At 44.0% G+C, this 19,056-nt stretch overlaps 1 protein-coding gene and 1 non-coding gene across 2 annotated transcripts; one reads left to right on the forward strand and one right to left on the reverse strand.

Annotated features, from left to right (window-relative positions):
• Nucleotides 1–7,464: 7,464 nt before the first annotated feature.
• Nucleotides 7,465–7,536, forward strand: TRNAE-UUC (transfer RNA glutamic acid (anticodon UUC)). Its single transcript has one exon. It is a non-coding gene; the product is annotated as a tRNA-Glu (tRNA).
• Nucleotides 7,537–8,052: 516 nt separating this feature from the next.
• Nucleotides 8,053–15,976, reverse strand: LOC128492219 (TLC domain-containing protein 4). The gene is made up of 6 exons (XM_053464694.1): nt 15,595–15,976; nt 14,826–14,915; nt 12,019–12,077; nt 10,087–10,181; nt 9,408–9,481; nt 8,053–9,084 (listed from the first exon to the last, which is right to left on the reverse strand). Exons 1-6 carry the CDS (start codon nt 15,795–15,797, stop codon nt 8,778–8,780), a joined length of 828 nt encoding a protein of 275 aa, XP_053320669.1. The 5' UTR covers nt 15,798–15,976; the 3' UTR covers nt 8,053–8,777.
• Nucleotides 15,977–19,056: the final 3,080 nt, after the last annotated feature.

The raw sequence follows: 19,056 nt of genomic DNA on the forward strand, positions 1-19,056 counted from the left end.
CAGAATTAAAGGAGAGAGCAGCAGGCCGGGGGAATAGACAGAGGAGTGGAAGTGAGATGAGAGTTTAAGTGCTAGAATGAAAGTGCAGGAAAGTGATAGGGATTAGAGAAACACATAAACTGAGGAGGAAAGTTAGGCAAGTATAGGAAGCGGAAGATTTAAGGGAGGAAAGAAAGGAAAGTCAGAGAAAAAAAGTCAGTGAGGCGAGGGGGGGGGAGGTAGAACGCAAGAGGAAAAAAACAGGAGAGAAGTGATAAAAACTACATGGCTTGAGGTGGGGGTAGGAGTCAGAGGGACTGAGGCAAAGATAATAAGATGAAAATGAATGAAGGGTGGGGAGGAGGGCACGGTGTGAGGTTGAAGGGAGATATAAAGAGACTATAAGGAGAAGTTAAAGGTAAGGTGGTGCAGCAGAAAGGTGTGGAGAGGAAGGCTTCCTTAATGCATGGGTGCAGGAATCAGTTGAGTGGATTAGGGGTACAAATCACCCCGACATTACATTATGAGACGAGGCAAACATTTACCCCTCCCCCAAGATTTGGGGGGTTTCTGCACCCATGAGCAGTGGAAAAATAATTTCTAATTTGTCATAATCACAACCAATTGGACCATCCAGCTCTGTTACCCCTGTCCATGCGCTGTTCCTGTATATATCTGTCTGTACTTATAAGGACAGCGTATGTCTGGAATTCCCTGTCCGCCTATATTATATACATCGTTATTTATTTAACTTAGTGAAGTGCTAAGAGATCACAGCCAAATCTACAGAGCTTCGAGCACCTTATTGCAGTAACTCATCTTTTACAGTAACCTGGCCCCTGAGTGCCTTATTACCCCTGTAACATCTTATTACAGTAACCTGGCCCCTGAGTGCCTTATTACCCCTGTAACATCTTATTACAGTAACCCGGCCCCTGAGTGCCTTATTACCCCTGTAACACCTTATTACAGTAACCCGGCCCCTGAGTGCCTTATTACCCCTGTAACATCTTATTACAGTAACCCGGCCCCTGAGTGCCTTATTACCCCTGTAACATCTTATTACAGTAACCCAGCCCCTGAGTGCCTTATTACCCCCTGTAACATCTTATTACAGTAACCCGGCCCCTGAGTGCCTTATTACCCCCTGTAACATCTTATTACAGTAACCCGGCCCCTGAGTGCCTTATTACACCTGTAACATTTTATTACACTAATCCGGCTCCTGAGTGCCTTATTACAAGGCTTGGATTGACCATCTGAAATACAGCACCACACTGCATTCCAGCAGCAGCTACAAGAGCATACAAACATAGTGTGCGGTCACATATATCCAACCTTCAACCACACTTACATCATCAGGCAGCCGTTGGCCTTAAAGTGCCAGGCTGCCCTTTCATCGCAAGTTTGTCCCTGCTTATTACCCCTGTGACATCTTATTATGGTAACCCGGCCCCTGAGTGCCTTATTACCCCTGTAACATCTTATTACAGTAACCCGGCCCCTGAGTGCCTTATTGCCCCTGTAACACCTTATTACAGTAACCCAGCTTCTGGGTGCCTTATTACCCCTGTAACATCTTATTACAGTAACCCGGCCCCTGAGTGCCTTATTACCCCTGTAACATCTTATTACAGTAACCCGGCCCCTGAGTGCCTTATTGCCCCTGTAACAGATTATTACAGTAACCCGGCCCCTGAGTGCAGTTTTATCCTGTAACATCTTGTAACAATACATCAGCTCTGCCGTTCTGCCGTTCGGTATTATAGAATATGTCAAGTAGCAGTCTGATTGTGTGTAGTATTTCTCTCTTGGCTCACTTATATCTTCCCTTCATCCCACTCCTTATAAGTCCGTCTCCGGGAATCTCAGAGTTTTTACACTTAAATAAATCTGGTAGCAGTGCTTGAAGAGCAGGAGCTGAGAGAGAGAACCTGGCAACGAGCCGCAGGGAGGGAGGGAGAGAGAGAAATACAGAGCGAGATAAATTCCTCTCTTTAAACCTACTTTTGTAAACAGATGAATGCGCCACGGCTTCAGTCTTTATATGGAGCTGAGGGTCACCAAACCAAAATTTGGCGCACGCACCATTTCCCTGAAATCTGTGCCACGAAAAATCTCACCCAAGGAGCTGACAATCAACTAAGTAAAAACTACAACAAATCATTATGTGACTGACGCTTATACCATTTTTTCCATGTCTGGAATCTCATTGCATGGTACGGACACCCGTTCAGGTTTCAAACCAGGTAAGGGCCCCTCTGTGGTCGTGCCTAGGCCACTTTGGTGCTGGTGAATCGTCTATCGGTCCTTTACATATTAATAGTGGTGCCGGATCCACTGGCAGGTCCTGTGTGGCAAGCGTTGCCAGCGTGCTCTAGATTTTGAATCCAGTGACCCCATAATAAAAAATACACGAGAGTAAATTAACAGAGGTTCCAGAGACCTTATAATAATACTGGAATCTTACTAAAGTAGCCCTGTTCCTAAGTGTCCTTTTACTTTTACCATCATATTGTGTTACCTGAGACCCTGAGTGCCTTATTACCCCATAACATCTTTCTAGAGTAACCAACCTCACGATTACCTTATTACCCCTGTAACATCTTATTATAGTAACCCAGCCCCTGAGTGCCTTATTACCCCTGTAACATCTTATTACAGTAACCCGGCCCCTGAGTGCCTTATTACCCCTGTAACATCTTATTACAGTAACCCGGCCCCTGAGTGCCTTATTACCCCTGTAACATCTTATTACAGTAACCCGGCCCCTGAGTGCCTTATTACCCCTGTAACATCTTATTACAGTAACCCGGCCCCTGAGTGCCTTATTACCCCTGTAACATCTTATTACAGTATCCCGGCCCCTGAGTGCCTTATTACCCCTGTAACATCTTATTACAGTAACCCGGCCCCTGAGTGCCTTATTACCCCTGTAACATCTTATTACAGTATCCCGGCCCCTGAGTGCCTTATTACCCCTGTAACATCTTATTACAGTAACTCGGCCCCTGAGTGCCTTATTACCCCTGTAACATCTTATTACAGTAACCCGGCTCCTGAGTGCCTTATTACCCCTGTAACATCTTATTACAGTAACCCGGCCCCTGAGTGCCTTATTACCCCAGTAACATCTTATTATAGTAACCCGGCCCCGAGTGCCTTATTACCCCCTGTAACATCTTATTACAGTAACCCTGCCCCTGAGTGCCTTATTACCCCTGTAACATCTTATTACAGTAACCGGCTCCTGAGTGCCTTATTACACCTGTAACATCTTATTACAGTAACCCGGCCCCTGAGTGCCTTATTACCCCTGTAACATCTTATTATAGTAACCCGGCCCCGAGTGCCTTATTACCCCCTGTAACATCTTATTACAGTAACCCGGCCCCTGAGTGCCTTATTACCCCTGTAACATCTTATTACAGTAACCCGGCCCCTGAGTGCCTTATTACCCCTGTAACATCTTATTACAGTAACCCGGCCCTGAGTGCCTTATTACCCCCTGTAACATCTTATTACAGTAACCCGGCCCCTGAGGTATACAGTTCTGCTATAATTTCAGCTATCTTTGTTTTTCAATGTAAAATAATATTATTGTGTTCAGTAAATAATATGTATAATTACAGGTATATAAACTAAAAAAAATCGCAGAAAGGGTAGGTACAAATTTTTCGGCTCACCATGCAAAAAGTGGCAGTTGTCGCAATCGCCATTGGGTTTTAGCCCCAGATCTTGTTGAAACCTTGCAGCGCCCCTGTTAGCTGGGAAGTCACCGACGTTCTCAGCGTTTCTCTCATGTGGTTATGTGACATTGTCCCCAACGGGGGACTATTTTCCCTCGCCCCACCATACAAGAAAGAGTTATCGTGTTCTTTCAGGTTGCCCCACTAAAGATGGCGCCTGCTTACTGTAGAGATCCCTTTTCCCTGCTTTGGGTGAAAATGATTTTCTTAGCGTCTCAATGGATGACCTATTGCTCTTTTAAATCATGGATACGCTTCACCACAGGTGGGGGACCCCAACATTTGAGACCATTATATATGCCTAGTTGCGCATAAACCCAGCTCCTACTGTATTGGGAGTACTGGTTAGCAAGAAAAAAGTATTGCGTTGTCTTCCAGGCTGAATATTTCACAAGTTTTGGATCAAGAGATTTTTCTGAACAATTGGCTTTGTGTCTTTCAAGAGTCACCCTCAGGGCGCAGAATCCCCATTTAGAAACTATGAGCCTTGACCTGCCTACCCCCCAGTACAGGAGGAAGGGGGCATCTGATCTCTTCCGCTTTATAACCAATTTTATACTGGTATTTATAGCCCTAGGCCCAAATTCCAAATTAATTCCGATTGTGTAAGAATTCATTCAGAGTGTCACGTGTTGCTATGGATTTGTATACATTTTTTCTAGCTATAATTGTATAATCGCCAGGGATTTCTTAGGGTAACATAATAACTCTTTCTTGTGGGGTGGGGCGAGGGAGAATATTACAAAAGTAAAATTAACGGCCGCAAATATTTCTGCAAAAAGAAAATTGGTTTTGCGGATGTAAAAAGAGTGGTGGGGAGTGGGGAGAAACTCTGAATATTTCCGAGAAGGACTATAACGGTCCTAGAGGAAGGTAGTCTTGTCTGGAAGGAAGCGAAGGGTCTGGTTACCCCCTTTCTATGTGAGACTCAACTCCTTCAAGTCTTACTTTGACCTAGACTGGGGCAAGTTAGTTTTTATTTTATTTTTTTCTGGCTTTCACCTGCATTGCGGTTGATCTAATGCAGCAGTCAGGCCATATTCAATGAATCGTAACATGATAATATGTTCTGGCCTAGGACAGTAGCCCCTCTGCCGCAAAACAAGGGGCAGATAGCCCTGATCGGGTGATCAGGATCCCAATCGGCCAATTATGAGGCAGCCCATAACTCCATGGTGTGTTTTCTTGGGAGGGATAGTCCCTCTTTAGGCCTCGGACCCCCCCAGTCTGTCTTTCCTCCACCTGACGCCCCTCTTTTGTGTTATCTCTTAATGTTTGCCCGGTATGAGGGTATCACAAAGCTCTGCAGTCCTACAATAAATTATACAGCGACAGCGGGAATGGGTCACAAAGTCACATAAAAAGTATTGGTAAAGCCCTGCTCCCACCCCCCAAGACAAAGGTGTCCTGCTTTGGCCATTTTAAATGTTGGCGCGTATGCGTGCTAACAACGGCGGACCAGCTCTGTAGCTGGACTGGAAGCGGTGGAGGCAGGTGCGGGCGTGCTTGGGAAATTACTGGCTCCAGCTGCCTTCATATTCAATTAAAAAATATATATATTAGGGGCAAAAGAAGAAGAGTTTCTGGCCCTGAAGTTTTCTCCTTTCTCCCCAATAATTGTATGACTGCCTGAGCCAATCAACAACAATCAGCAACTTAATAATAACAAGAATGAGCATTCAGATCCCGAGGACAGGAAGTCAAGGTGGACAGGAAGATAAGATGGACAGGAAGTTAAGATGGACAGGAAATTAAGATGGCTGCTCCCATAGAATATGCGCAAAATGATTTTATAACATTATTATTATTATTATTATTATTATAACATAATTCTCCCAATTAAGTTATTCCTCTCATTTTTTGCCACTTCTTCAGAACCCAAGACCATGATCTTAATTATCCAGCTGCAATCGTCTTCTAAAAGCCCTGAAATGTCTTGTCCCATCCTCAAGACCCGAAACTCAGCCTGACTCACTCAGACTGCCCCCTCAACTTAAATTAACCCTTTCATATCCCCTCACAGAGATTTTAGTGACTTGCTAATGGTGGCAACCAAAATGGTTCTAATAACGGTCCTCGTGAAAACCGTGAATCGTCAGGAGGTAACGCGATTCAAAAATCACCTGTGTTCAAGCAGGGATTTCGGCTGTAATGTAGCAGTGAGCAAAGCACCAGTTTGAACGCGCAGAAATCTCAGCCAATAATGCAAAAAAACACAAAGAATTGTTTTGTTATTTAAAAAAAATTGTATGTTTATCTGTGTTAATAAGATTTTGACTCGCTGCCCCCTATTTTTCTCATATCATATTTTAAACAGGATGGTTACTATAGTAAGGGACACTTTTATTCTGAATGCGGGGATCCCGACAAATGATGTCATAGGGTCTGACATTCCACCCTTTGTCTGTCAGACACAGAAATTCCCAGTGAGTGAGCCTAGGGACTGCGCATGTAATGGAGGGGGGGGGGTGAGCCTTACATAAAGGGTGACAGCTTTTCCTAAAATAGTCATAATAAAGCCCCACATAGCAGCGAGTACAATGTAAGAAGCGCAGAGCCTCTGTTCATCATCACCGTACAATTTAAACACTGAAGCAGGCGCTCGTTCAGATCGGGGTAGGGAGGGAGGGGATAGCAGACGGTGGAAAGAGGAAAGGTTGGGAGGGCAGGCACCAGGAGGAGATGGAGAAGCGGGCACGGTATTTCTAAATGCACATCGTTGGTGTCACAGCGACAGGGACGGGACATGTCACACTGATCCTGCAGATTAATAGGACCGGGCCGTGTAACAGAGGACAAACAGGACACGTCATACTCATCCCACAGATTAATAGGATTGTACATTGTGTGCCCCCTGCAGGGACAGAGCCGGGGGTATCTCCAGCCAGCAGGCCACCTGCGCAGGGTCAAGGGGAATTGGGCTAAACATATACAGGTTATTGATGGGGTGGTCGAGGGGGGAATTTATGAATGGGTAGAACTGCTAGCCCAGGTTAGGAAATCGTTGGTCCCAATACCTAGTGTTTACGGACAGCTATGCCAATGGTGAGGAGTTACCAATGAATGGTTCCGCTGGCAGCCCTTGGGAATAGGTCAACGTCCTGGCAGGTGTTTTTAGGAAGGGGGTGTTTAGGACCGGGTTGGTCCACAGCCTTACCCAACGCAGCTACAGAACGCGTCGCGTCCATACGCTCCAGCAGGTCTATATGTGTGTGCTAAGTATGACCTTATCAAAGGTGTAGCATGTTCGGCAGCAGATCCAGTTTTCATTGCCTATGGGCAGCTCCCTACCTGTTCTTCCCCCGTTTTGGAAAATGGATTTATTAGGTTCTGGAAATTCTAGTTCCAGAACCTAATATTATGTCTTTAGAACCTCTAGGACATGGTTCTTTGAGACTAGCTTTAAATTTGAAACGCATGAAACCTCCAATGTTTCCTACTGGCAGATATACTCACCACCAGCCAGCCGTGACTTGTACCGAGGGGTATAAGGGGACCCCTGCACATGAGCAAAAGGTGCTCCCGTTAATTTCAAAACAGGACCATGGAGGGGGCCGTGGACTGCACCTCGGCAACAGAGTCTATATATTCCCTTAGCTTTCCTTTTACTCACCAAAGAGTTTATCTAACCAATTATTTTTATAAAAATCCAGGCTGTGGCACTTTAAATCATTCCCAATCGTTTCAGTACCGATGACATCACACTTATCAGTCAGACTTGTGACTCAAAGGAGATTCCCATATGGTCTAGCGGTTAGGATTCCTGGTTTTCACCCAGGCGGCCCGGGTTCGACTCCCGGTATGGGAACTAATAGTTTTAAAATTTAAACAAGTAAATTTTAAGGCAATAACAACTACATCCAAAACATTTTTACTTTGAAGAGAGGGTGGCGGATAAATAGAACAGCCTCCCAGCAGAAGTGGTAGAGTTTAATACAGTGAGAGATAGGCATATGGCTCCTGAATCTAAGGCTAGACCGACGACGACAGGATGGGTCTGATCTCTTTAATATTCACATGCATTAGGCGATGGGGCAGATAATAGGAAGGGAAATGTATTCTCACATTCGCAGGAATGTTCAGCCAAGTTCAGATATTGGCGGAATCGTGAAAAATATAAATTCAGTATGGGAATCAAAAGCACCAGGGACTCATAAAAGACTGTACAAGATATAAAAACCGAAGCAAAAATCCATCCGAAGCCGCTTTGGAACAGCAGGCTGGCGCAGGGAACCCGAACATGTTAGCAGATCTCAAAGCACAAAGTCTATAGAACAAATCCAACTTATTTGGGGTCAGTTTAACAATCCAAAAGAAATATATATTATTTTATCTAATAAAAGTTTTATTGCGGAGTCCGGTAACATGATGTCAGTCCTCGTTACCGCCAAACCGACACAGATATGACAACCGAGTAAAAGGAAGAGATTTTATTCCACAAATAGAATTCAAGCAATCACAGTGAAAGTTTTTTGGGTTTTTTTTTAGAAATAGGGGCCCCCGGTACCCCACACATTATTACAACAAGGCACTTGTGACTCTCTTACTTTTACCAAACAATTATTTTAATGTGTTCCGCTATTCGGTGTTGTTTTCTCGACTCCTCGTTCTCCTCTCATCTGAATTATTAAAATTAACCTTCAAATTAACTTGGGGAAGAGTTCCAGGGGGTCCGACGAGACCCCTCCACGATTATCGGAGCACAGACGGGGTAGCGAGTCTGTAGGGGACATTAAACTGCCCCTTTAAGGCAAATGGTAAAAGGGGTTGAGTTAATGTAAACATATTTATTAAGGCTCAGAGCTAAAAAGTTGCCTTGTGGGAGGAGCTTACATGAGTGGGAGGGGCTTCTTCAGAATACGTCCATTAATCCTTTTAGTGGTCTTATCCTTGGCAAATGGTATTGGCGGACACTGCCTGCCATAAAGCGGTACTAAGCCTCACAATGTAGTCTGTCCACAGTACAGAAGTTCTAACTGAGCCATTCTTTTTAAATGCTTCGGACCGGCCTCATGAAAAGGAAACATGGCTGCAGAAGTCCGTTCCTTTTCAGTCGGCATGGTTTCTCTTTGGCTTTCCCCCAGGCTTGGCTTTCACAACACGGTAAAAGCCACGTACAATCTTGTACATCCAGAAGACATTGAGGATGTCCAGAATGACGCACGACACAATCCACGCCACCTGCGGCCCAATGCCCAGCCTGATATAGCCCTCCGTGCCAAAGGTGGCAAAGACTTGAGAATAATAGCTGGGAATCACGGCGATCCGTACCAGGAAAAACACGGCGGCCATGGCGAAGCCGTTCACCAAGACGGGCCACGAGGAACGCGGCACCCCCGTGACGTCAAAGAACCACCTGCGAAGAAGAAGAAGAATCACCGTTACCTCTTTCACTAAGAACCTCTCAGACATAACGGCAATTTGGAGGGGCGGCATGGGGAATAGGAAAGGCCTTCAAGAAAACTGTTCAGAGAGACAGACTACATTATACACGATAACTCGATATATTTACAAAGAGTTTGGAGATAGAAAAGAAGCGACAACAAATCGTCTTCCATTGTTTCTAACTCTGAAGGCTCCAACTAGTCTTGGAGACGCCTGATGTCCCACTCAACAAGTTGGAGTGAAGGTCCTAGTAGAGAGAGAAAGGTGGAGTCGTGACGCGGACGTTCTAATCACCTCTGGTTTACAAACGGTGTTGAGAGCTCCGAAATCAGGCGGAAATTGGCAAAATATGGCAGAACCCCACGATTCTGTGAAGGAATAGATCGTTAGTATGAGTTGGGAACATTCTGCTAATCAATACGGTTACTAACAGCATATCACACAAGGACCTCATTGCATTATAATTCGAGAACCAGCGGAGGAACGGAATATATTGCGGATGGGAGGATCATTTGGCCCATAAGGCTTTGCAGGTACTGAACGTGGAGATCAGAACCAGAGGATTCAGAATGCTTTGTAGATACAGAGCGCATGGAGTCTTTAGTCGATACCTTTTATTGGACTAGCGTAGAAAAAGGTATAAAGTTACATAGGTATTTGGGACTTCAGAGGTCTCTTCTTTAGATCTCCGAAGTCATGAAAGCTTACGTAAATTATTGACCCAACAAGAGATATCATCTTGGACTGAAGAGTCCATACTCTGAGGTCTTTATGGCTATATAATCAGAAATAAGGACGAAAGAGGCGATCTTGTCCCTGTTGGACTGCAGGGTGCACCGCAGAGATCATGCAGCGGAAGGACCCACAGATACAAAGGAAAAGAGAATGAGACACAGGCGGAGAGAGAGAACAGGGGGAAAAAAAATCAGAACTGCAAGTCCCAGACAGTACCGCGGAGCCAGTCCGGACTTACCAGCACGTATCCGTACGCGTAGAGCACCGCCAAGTGGTGACACACTATATACGGATCTCTCATAACTTTCCAGAAACGGGCCAGAAGCAGCAAGTCTGAAATAATAAGCGGGGTGTGTGATTTAATAAACTGGGGTGTGCTCATATATAGCTTAATATACACATATATAAATATATATTTAGGAGCTTTAGATTGTAATTGGTCCTTCTTTCCCATTCCTGTTTTGTTATACTGTATATACAATGTAACCGTATAAGGTTATGTATATAAAGAATTATTTTATTATTATTATTAGTTTGTATGTATAGAGCACCAGCAGGTCCCCACAATGAGGGCAATTATAAAACTAACAAAATAGAATAGATAAGGGATAATAATGTAGGTTCAGGAGGAGAGGGGTTATTTGGAAAGCGTTTAATAATGATTCTTCAATACTGGATTTTCCAGGGGAAGTTCTAAGAAACAAGATAACGTTATAGAATAATACCCTTAGCATACCTGTAATATATACGTGGACTGTGCAAAAGTTTTAGGCAGGTGCTGTAAAGTAAGAACGCATTCAAAAATAACATGCTTAATAGATTGTTTTATGCAAATTGAGCAAACAGAAGAAAAATTTGGCGTGACTTCAAAGTAGCATCAATTCTTCTAGGACAACTTGCACACGGTTTAGAAGGAACTCGGCAGGTTTTTCAAGACATCTTGGAGAACTAACTGTGGTTCTTCTGTGGATTTGGGTACCTCAGTTGCCTCTCTCTTCATGTAATCCCAGACAGACTCAATGATGTTGAGATCGGGGCTCTGTGGGGGCCAAACCATCACTTCCAGGACTCCTTGTTCTTCTTTACACTGAAGATAAGTATCTGCCTGTACCTCACCTAGTTACTGAGTTTGGATGCCACCCCCCCCAGTTTTATCCCTCATACACAGCTGTTTCTGTTAATGATTTTGTTTCAAACTACATATTAAATCGATGATCATTAGCGCCTGTTTGGTACAAATGTTTAATCAATAATGCTTACAAGATCCCTGACTTTATGCACGTGTACCTAGAAGAAATGATGCCGTTTTGGGGGCAAAGGGTAGTCATACCAAAAATGTGATTTACATTTTTCTTCAATTCACTCAATTTGCATTTTGTTAAATTATAAAAACATACTATTAACATGTCTATTTTTAAAGAATTCTTATTGTACCATATATATATATATATAATATAGATTAGAAGTTTTCCCAGTATGTACTGGGATGTTATATTGTGGAGTGATGAGTAGGCACCAAAAAACTTTTTTTTACTCAATTTTACTTGGTAACTTTTACTTTTTCATAGTTTACTATACTTTAAACAAAAAACATCTATAAGTATCTATAAAAATGTAAGCATAGCCATGTTGTAGTCAAAACCTTTTTCCCTTGGTATTTATTCATGTTTAAAATAATTACCATACGTGTTGCTAAAGTTCTAACCACTACACACACACATTATATATACACACACACACACACACACACATATATATATACACACACACACACACACACACACATTATATATACACACACACACACACACACACACACATTATATATACACACACACACACATATATATACACACATAATATATACACACACACACACATATATACACACATACACACACACACATTATATATACACACACACACACACACACACATATATATACACACATACACACACACATTATATATACACACACACACATATATATACACACATACACACACACACATTATATATACACACACACACACACACATTATATATACACACACACACACATATACACATTATATATATATATATATATATTGTATTATTATTGATTGAATTATATGGTGCCGGAGCGTTATAGCGCTATACACGATCTATATTGCTGAGCAGTATTACCATAAATAAGATATCCACATGTGATTGCAACATTCAGTTTCACCTGGAATGGGTCCCCCCTAAAACGAGAACATATGTGTTAGGGATTTATTTAACGTAAGAGGATGGGGCATGAAACAGAAGATGGGAGGTAAGTAAGATGTAGAGGAAGGCGGATTGCTTAAATCACCTTTTTAAAGTAGGAAGGGGGCGCCAGTGAGTGGGGTGGCAAAAGCAGCAATCAAGCGCGTTTCTGGGCTATGTTTTTTAAAGGGTAAAAAGCCACAAGTTTTCCGTGGAAGAAAATGTAATTTGTCTTTCTGGGTGTTCGATGAATACTAAGGATGCCCATGAGGCTCTTACTTGCCCTGGGGCCAGCTGCAGCCTGTCACTAGGAAGGTTTTAATGTATTTTAATTAAGAGCACAACATACACAGCGGGGTTCTGGGACTGAACATACTGAAAATTATTTCTATTGGAAGCATAGATTATGTCAGGGGTGTCCAACATGCGGCCCTCCAGCTGCTGCAGGACTACATCTCCCATACTCCTCAGCCAGCCCCTTAGCTGAAAGAGCATTATGGGAGACGTAGTCCTGCAGCAGCTGGAGGGCCGCAGCTTGGACACCCCTGGATTATGTGATCCAGGGGCAAATTAGTAACAGCAAAATTCACGACATACTTCCTAAGCGTCACTGTTTTAGAGGGGCAGTCCCTCTTTGCAACCTAAATCCTTCTTCCTCTTCTTGGAACTCAGAATGTTTGTTGGGAACTACAGCCCCAAAAGTTCTTAATAACATTATGTAAATTGAATATATCACTATGTACCGACTCGTAGCCACAGGCGGTGGGTTTGGTCAGATAAAATTTACTGATATAAATTAATCCTCCAATTTTAATCCACGCCCAATGCAGAAATTTGGGTTAATTCCATCCCTGCGCAATTAACATATTTTACTGGGAGGCAAATGTCTGGTGAGGAGATATGCCCTCATCTCGTCTATTACCCCATGTTGGTAACCGTCGGGGGCAATAAGAAACCTTGTGGGTTTAATTGGAGCAACAAACACAGACAGGCTAAGACAGTTCTAGAATGTACGGTCAGATAAGCTGGTGAAGGGTTAAAACAAAGCGTTCTGTCCCTTTAAAGATCAAAGGTTTGTCTCAGTCACACGCGTTTCGCATGTTTCATCCTCTCCAAGGCTTTTCTTTTGTTTGTACATTAAAATGATATGTCAGCTGTCACCGGGAGGGGGTTAATATATCCCGCGTACACAATGCTTTGGAACAGCGGATTACCGGCATCGTAAGATATTATCGAAAGGGAAATAAGGAACGAAAAATAAACGCCGTCAAAGTTTCCCCTAAAATACATAAACATTAAGGAAGAAGAAAAAGAAGGAAGAGGCAGCACGTTGATCCGGATACGCTCTGGATTCATCGTACAGCCCGATATAATATAATAGGAGTTACGCTTAACACGTCAATCTGGTGCAAAGTCCTGCTTTACACTAGTAACCAATGGTTGCTATGGCGATAAGACCACTTTCCAAACTCAAGAACTGGGTTTTCTTACTGGGCATGGGTACACCAAAGGTCTCGCCTGGCAGGGGCCCCCAGCAGATGCATGCTGAGCCATCACTGCACAGTAGTGGGGTAATTGTCAGCCGCTTATCAAAGACTGGGTCTGGTTTTATACCGAACCTTTGCCCCTACCACCCCCAAGGAGAGGGCAGGTGGGAAGGCATCGGTCCTCTCCTCTCCCACAGCTCATCTGATTCAAAGATTTTGGACACACGTCAGTTTTTACTTGCAGTTCTACAAACCGACACCGGGGGATGTCTTGCATAAAAAGGGACGTTAGGCTGCATTTACTCTGCAACTGGATCTTTTCTGAGCTCCTTTCTGTGGTATGTTTGAAAAATGTTTTTAGACCCACGGTCTGAAATTTGCAAATCCAATGTAAGTTCGTTTGGGTTGGGTGTTTATCGGGGGTGTCCACTGCTGTGACTGATAGGAGTTCCACAACTGGTAAGCGCTCAGAAAGCAGGAGATACACTTAAACAATACCAAATGGGTAAGGCGCTGTAGTGTGTGCTGCCTACTGCCACGGTATGAGTTAAGTCGTAACACATGAGTTGTGACAGGGGAGGAGTGGGCAGATTTATACACTTCATGTGACAAAGGACATTATTATATCCGGCATAAGAGAGGCTTTGTACGAGATCAGATAAAGAACTATTTGTGGGATCACTAGAGCAGAAAGCTGCAGATTGGAGGAGCAGTGACAGCTGGTTGTGTATATTGTGTATTGTGATTATTTTATGCCCCTAACATTTCCGGTGTCCAGGCTTCCGTTGATTTTTCAACTCATTGGGCTGGTCAGAGGAGGTCAGAGGATCTCCCCAACCGCTCCCCACTGCCTGCAAACGTGAGATAATGGGGCAGCTACTCCAGACAGTGTCTGAAAGTTGGGACTGTCCCATGAAAACTGGTGCTGTTGGGAGGTATGGATTAGAGAAGCAGTGACAGCTAAAGGGACAGCTCCATAAGGAAAGCGATGTGTGCAAGAGAGAGGGTGCATATGGAGGACATCGCGGTGGAGAGGACATGCAGAAAGGTCACTGCTGGACAGAGGAGATGTCTACATGACATTTAATGCCAAGCTCTTTAAATAGCAGAGACAGCGCCAAACCCCTAAATGTTATCATTTATAGATATAGGAATACAGGAGGCTGCAGAGCCACGTGTGAGGGCCGAGCCCGGACAGCTTTGTAACGCAGAGAGAATTATTAATAAAACCATGCAGCAGATACCTCAGATACTTACCATATGGGGTCAGAGTTCACAGCTTCATCAAACGCCAAAATGTATAGGCAGAAAGACCCCACTATTAATGCGTGGACTGTGGAGACGCACCTGTCAAAAACATGTTACAGGGGTAATAAGGCACTCAGGGGCCGGGTTACTGTAATAAGATGTTACAGGGGTAATAAGGCACTCAGGGGCCGGGTTACTGTAATAAGATGTTACAGGGTAATAAGGCACTCAGGGGCCAGGTTACTGTAATAAGATGTTACAGGGGTAATAAGGCCCTCAGGGGCCGGGTTAGTGTAATAAGATGTTACAGGGTAATAAGGCACTCAGGGGCCGGGTTACTGTAATAAGATGTTACAGGTGTAATAAGGCACTCAGGAGCTGGGTTACTGTAATAAGATGTTACAGGGGTAATAAGGCACTCAGGGGCCGGCTTACTGTAATAAGATGTTACAGGGGTAATAAGGCACTCAGGGGCCGGGTTACTGTAATAAGACGTTATAGGGGTAATAAGGCACTCAGGGGCCGGGTTACTGTAATAAGATGTTACAGGGGTAATAAGGCACTCAGGGGCCGGGTTACTGTAATAAGATGTTACAGGGTAATAAGGCACTCAGGGGCCGGGTTACTGCAATAAGATGTTACAGGGTAATAAGGCAGTCAGGGGCCGGGTTACTGTAATAAGATGTTACAGGGGTAATAAGGCACTCAGGGGCCGGGTAATTGTAATAAGGTGTTACAGGGGTAATAAGGAAAGGTGCTCAGAGACCCTGGATATTACCTGGAGTCCCACTCACACTGCTTGCCACGGCTGAGGTTTCGGTACGTTGTGGACAGTGAGGCAGATATTTCGGGAGAGACCAGAGAGAAGAGGATCTGAAAACCAATAAAACTACAGAAGGCCACACAGTAACTCAAAAGCACGCTGTCCCCCATCTTCAGAGCGCCTAAGGACACCTCAGTAAGAGCCATGGAAATAGGCATTGTCTACAGATCTTTATCAAATAATAGCGGTGATGCAATAGTCTGCAGAAGTCTTCTCTTAACAAAGTAGAGTTGATGCTCTGGAGGTATCTGGCTGATAATGTGGAAGACGAAATGCTCTGCAAGTTTCAGAGACGTAATGTGAGGATGCAACGCGCTGCAGCACGTCCGGAGATCAATGTCTGCAACGAAGGTGAAGGAATAACTATCGATGTAATGTTCTGCAGGCCTTTAAGATGAAAAGTTGTGATGCTCTGCAGGCCTCACATTGTTGGCAGGGAGTAGTGTCACTTACAGACAGTACAGTAAGATGGGATACTCTGCAGGGTTCCGGCTAGAACTCGTAATAACAGATTTCCTGGAGATCTCCAATGATTTTGAAAACACGGCTGCGATGCTCTGCAGATACGCTGCGTTTATACCGGAATATGTAATATTGTTTGGGTGAGCATGCCGCAGTTCCCAACCGCACCGGTAACACAGTGACAGGCTTCTGTAAAAAAAAGGCAACATCGAAAGTTAAAAGGCTGACAGATTCCTGGCAGCAGAGCTTGCACTCAAAAATAACCCCACTTCTGTTTGATATGATCACAGACTATTAACCCATTCAACCACCTAAATCATCACTGTCCTCAACCATGGAGATCACATTATAAAAAAAGTGATTCAGATGCTGTCACCATAGCAACCAATAGAATTATCCAGTTAGCATGGACAGTCTATTGGTTGCTATGGTGATAAGGTAACTGTTCAAACTTTGAGCCAGGATCACTTTTCTTTATGTATGTTTAAATTCCCTTACTGGAATCTCGTAATTTATATGTTTAAATGCCTCTATTGTAATCTCTCTCTCTCTGTACCCGACCTCAATGTCTTCGCTGCCTCCGTATTGTACATGTAATATTCCTGAATATACCACCTCCTCTCCCAGGCACCAATAACCCTAGCTTTTCCTCTGACACCCTAACACCATATGCTGACATAGACACTCATAACACCATCACCCGCTCACACACACACACACGCACTAACACCAAACACTAACACACATGCAGTCATGCTAATACCCTACACTAATATACACCTACACACCATACAGTAACACAAACACTAACATGATATGCTCATGTACACGCATGCTAACACCATTCACTCATCACTATGTGCTAACAAACACGCTAGCACCATACAGTTACACCCACATGCTAACACCATATGCCCACATACTATCCAATAACATACACTAACACACTGACTCTAACCCTATACATATACACACACTTACACAGACTAACACTAGTCTGACTATTGTTAATTGTAGATTTTTGGCTCTTTCAGCTGAAATTACTGGCGGGTTTAACAAGTGGAGGAGGGGATTAGCGCTGTATTGGTCAGAGTGATGGGAGTTACAGGATTGGCTATGAGATGGGCTCACGTCACCAAGTCTCATCTCAGGTGCGAACGAGAATTTCATTCCCCCGAAGGCCAGGAATGTTTGCCGTACGGCGCTTGTTCCATGTAAACAGATCCATACACACCACGCAGACAACATACATGTCACATAGCATGAAACGTATTCACTGTACTGCGACCTTATTCAACACGTCTGTACTTTGAGCTGCTGGATCATTAATATTTCATCCTGCTATCTCCTGTGACCTCTGTACGGATATAACCACTCCAGGCTATGGGCACATAGATTCAATTATTACCCCTGTAACATCTTATTACAGTACCCCGGACCCTGAGTGCCTTATTACCCCTGTAACATCTTATTACAGTAACCCGGCCCCTGAGTGCCTTATTACCCCTGTAACATCTTATTACAGTAACCCGGCTCCTGAGTGCCTTATTACCCCTGTAACATCTTATTACAGTAACCAGGCCCCTGAGTGCCTTATTACCCCTGTAACATCTTATTACAGTAACCCCGGCCCCCGAGTGCCTTATTACCCCTGTAACATCTTATTACAGTAACCCGGCCCCTGAGTGCCTTATTACCCCTGTAACATCTTATTACAGTAACCCGGCCCCTGAGTGCCTTATTACCCCTGTAACATCTTATTACAGTAACCCGGCCCCTGAGTGCCTTATTACCCCTGTAACATCTTATTACAGTAACCCGGCCCCTGAGTGCCTTATTACCCCTGTAACATCTTATTACAGTAACCCGGCCCCTGAGTGCCTTATTACCCCTGTAACATATTATTACAGTAACCCGGCTCCTGAGTGCCTTATTACCCCTGTAACATCTTATTACAGTAACCCGGCCCCTGAGTGCCTTATTACCCCTGTAACATCTTATTACAGTAACCCGGCCCCTGAGTGCCTTATTACCCCTGTAACATCTTATTACAGTAACCCGGCCCCTGAGTGCCTTATTACCCCTGTAACATCTTATTACAGTAACCCGGCCCCTGAGTGCCTTATTACCCCTGTAACATCTTATTACAGTACCCGGCCCCTGAGTGCCTTATTACCCTGTAACACCTTATTACAGTCACCCGGCCCCTGAGTGCCTTATTACCCCTGTAACATCTTATTACAGTAACCCGGCCCCTGAGTGCCTTATTACCCCTGTAACATCTTATTACACTAACCCGGCTCCTGAGTGCCTTATTACCCCGGTAACATCTTATTACAGTAACCCGGCCCCTGAGTGCCTTATTACCCCTGTAACATCTTATTACAGTAACCCGGCCCCTGAGTGCCTTATTACCCCTGTAACATCTTATTACAGTAACCCGGCCCCTGAGTGCCGTATTACTCCTGTAACATTTTAAAGGTAAGCTGGCTCCTGTTACAATAAACCAGCTGTCTGCGGTACTGGTAACATAACTTTAATTATTATATTTACGCACTATAATTAATATAACTGTATATAATACATATTGCCGGTGTTGAAAATGTAAATATAAGTTATAATTAGATAAAGCGTGTGAGTAAGTCATGTGACTCTACCAACAAACAACTAATGGAAGTGAATTCCCAGCACCAGGCAGTCCCTGTGTGTTTGCACATACATGTTAACACATGTTCATAAGACACGATGACATGCTATTATATAGGTGCTCAGGGCACACATCACACACTGATACTCATCCCTTACATACAATGCAACAGATGGGGTCCGATCTCTCACTCGCGGGTCTCTGTAACCTTGTGGGGTGAACTGCAGGGTAAGAAAGGGGTACAAAGCTCTGATCTTACCCCATGCAGCGCTGCGAGTCCAGAGCTGGCAGGCTGGGCGACGCTCCAT

Source organism: Spea bombifrons, chromosome 4 (assembly GCF_027358695.1).
Source record: "Spea bombifrons isolate aSpeBom1 chromosome 4, aSpeBom1.2.pri, whole genome shotgun sequence".
Lineage (NCBI taxonomy): Eukaryota > Metazoa > Chordata > Amphibia > Anura > Pelobatidae > Spea > Spea bombifrons.

Excerpts from the sequence above, each read along its gene's own strand:
- LOC128492219 (XM_053464694.1), bottom strand. The coding sequence starts at position 15,797 with ATGCCTATTTCCATGGCTCTTACTGAGGTGTCCTTAGGCGCTCTGAAG. Across the intron at positions 14,916-15,594 it reads CAGTGTGAGTGGGACTCCAG|GTGCGTCTCCACAGTCCACG; the intron begins GTAATATCCAGG and ends TGTTTTTGACAG. Across the intron at positions 9,482-10,086 it reads ACGCGTACGGATACGTGCTG|AATCGTGGGGTTCTGCCATA; the intron begins GTAAGTCCGGAC and ends ATTCCTTCACAG.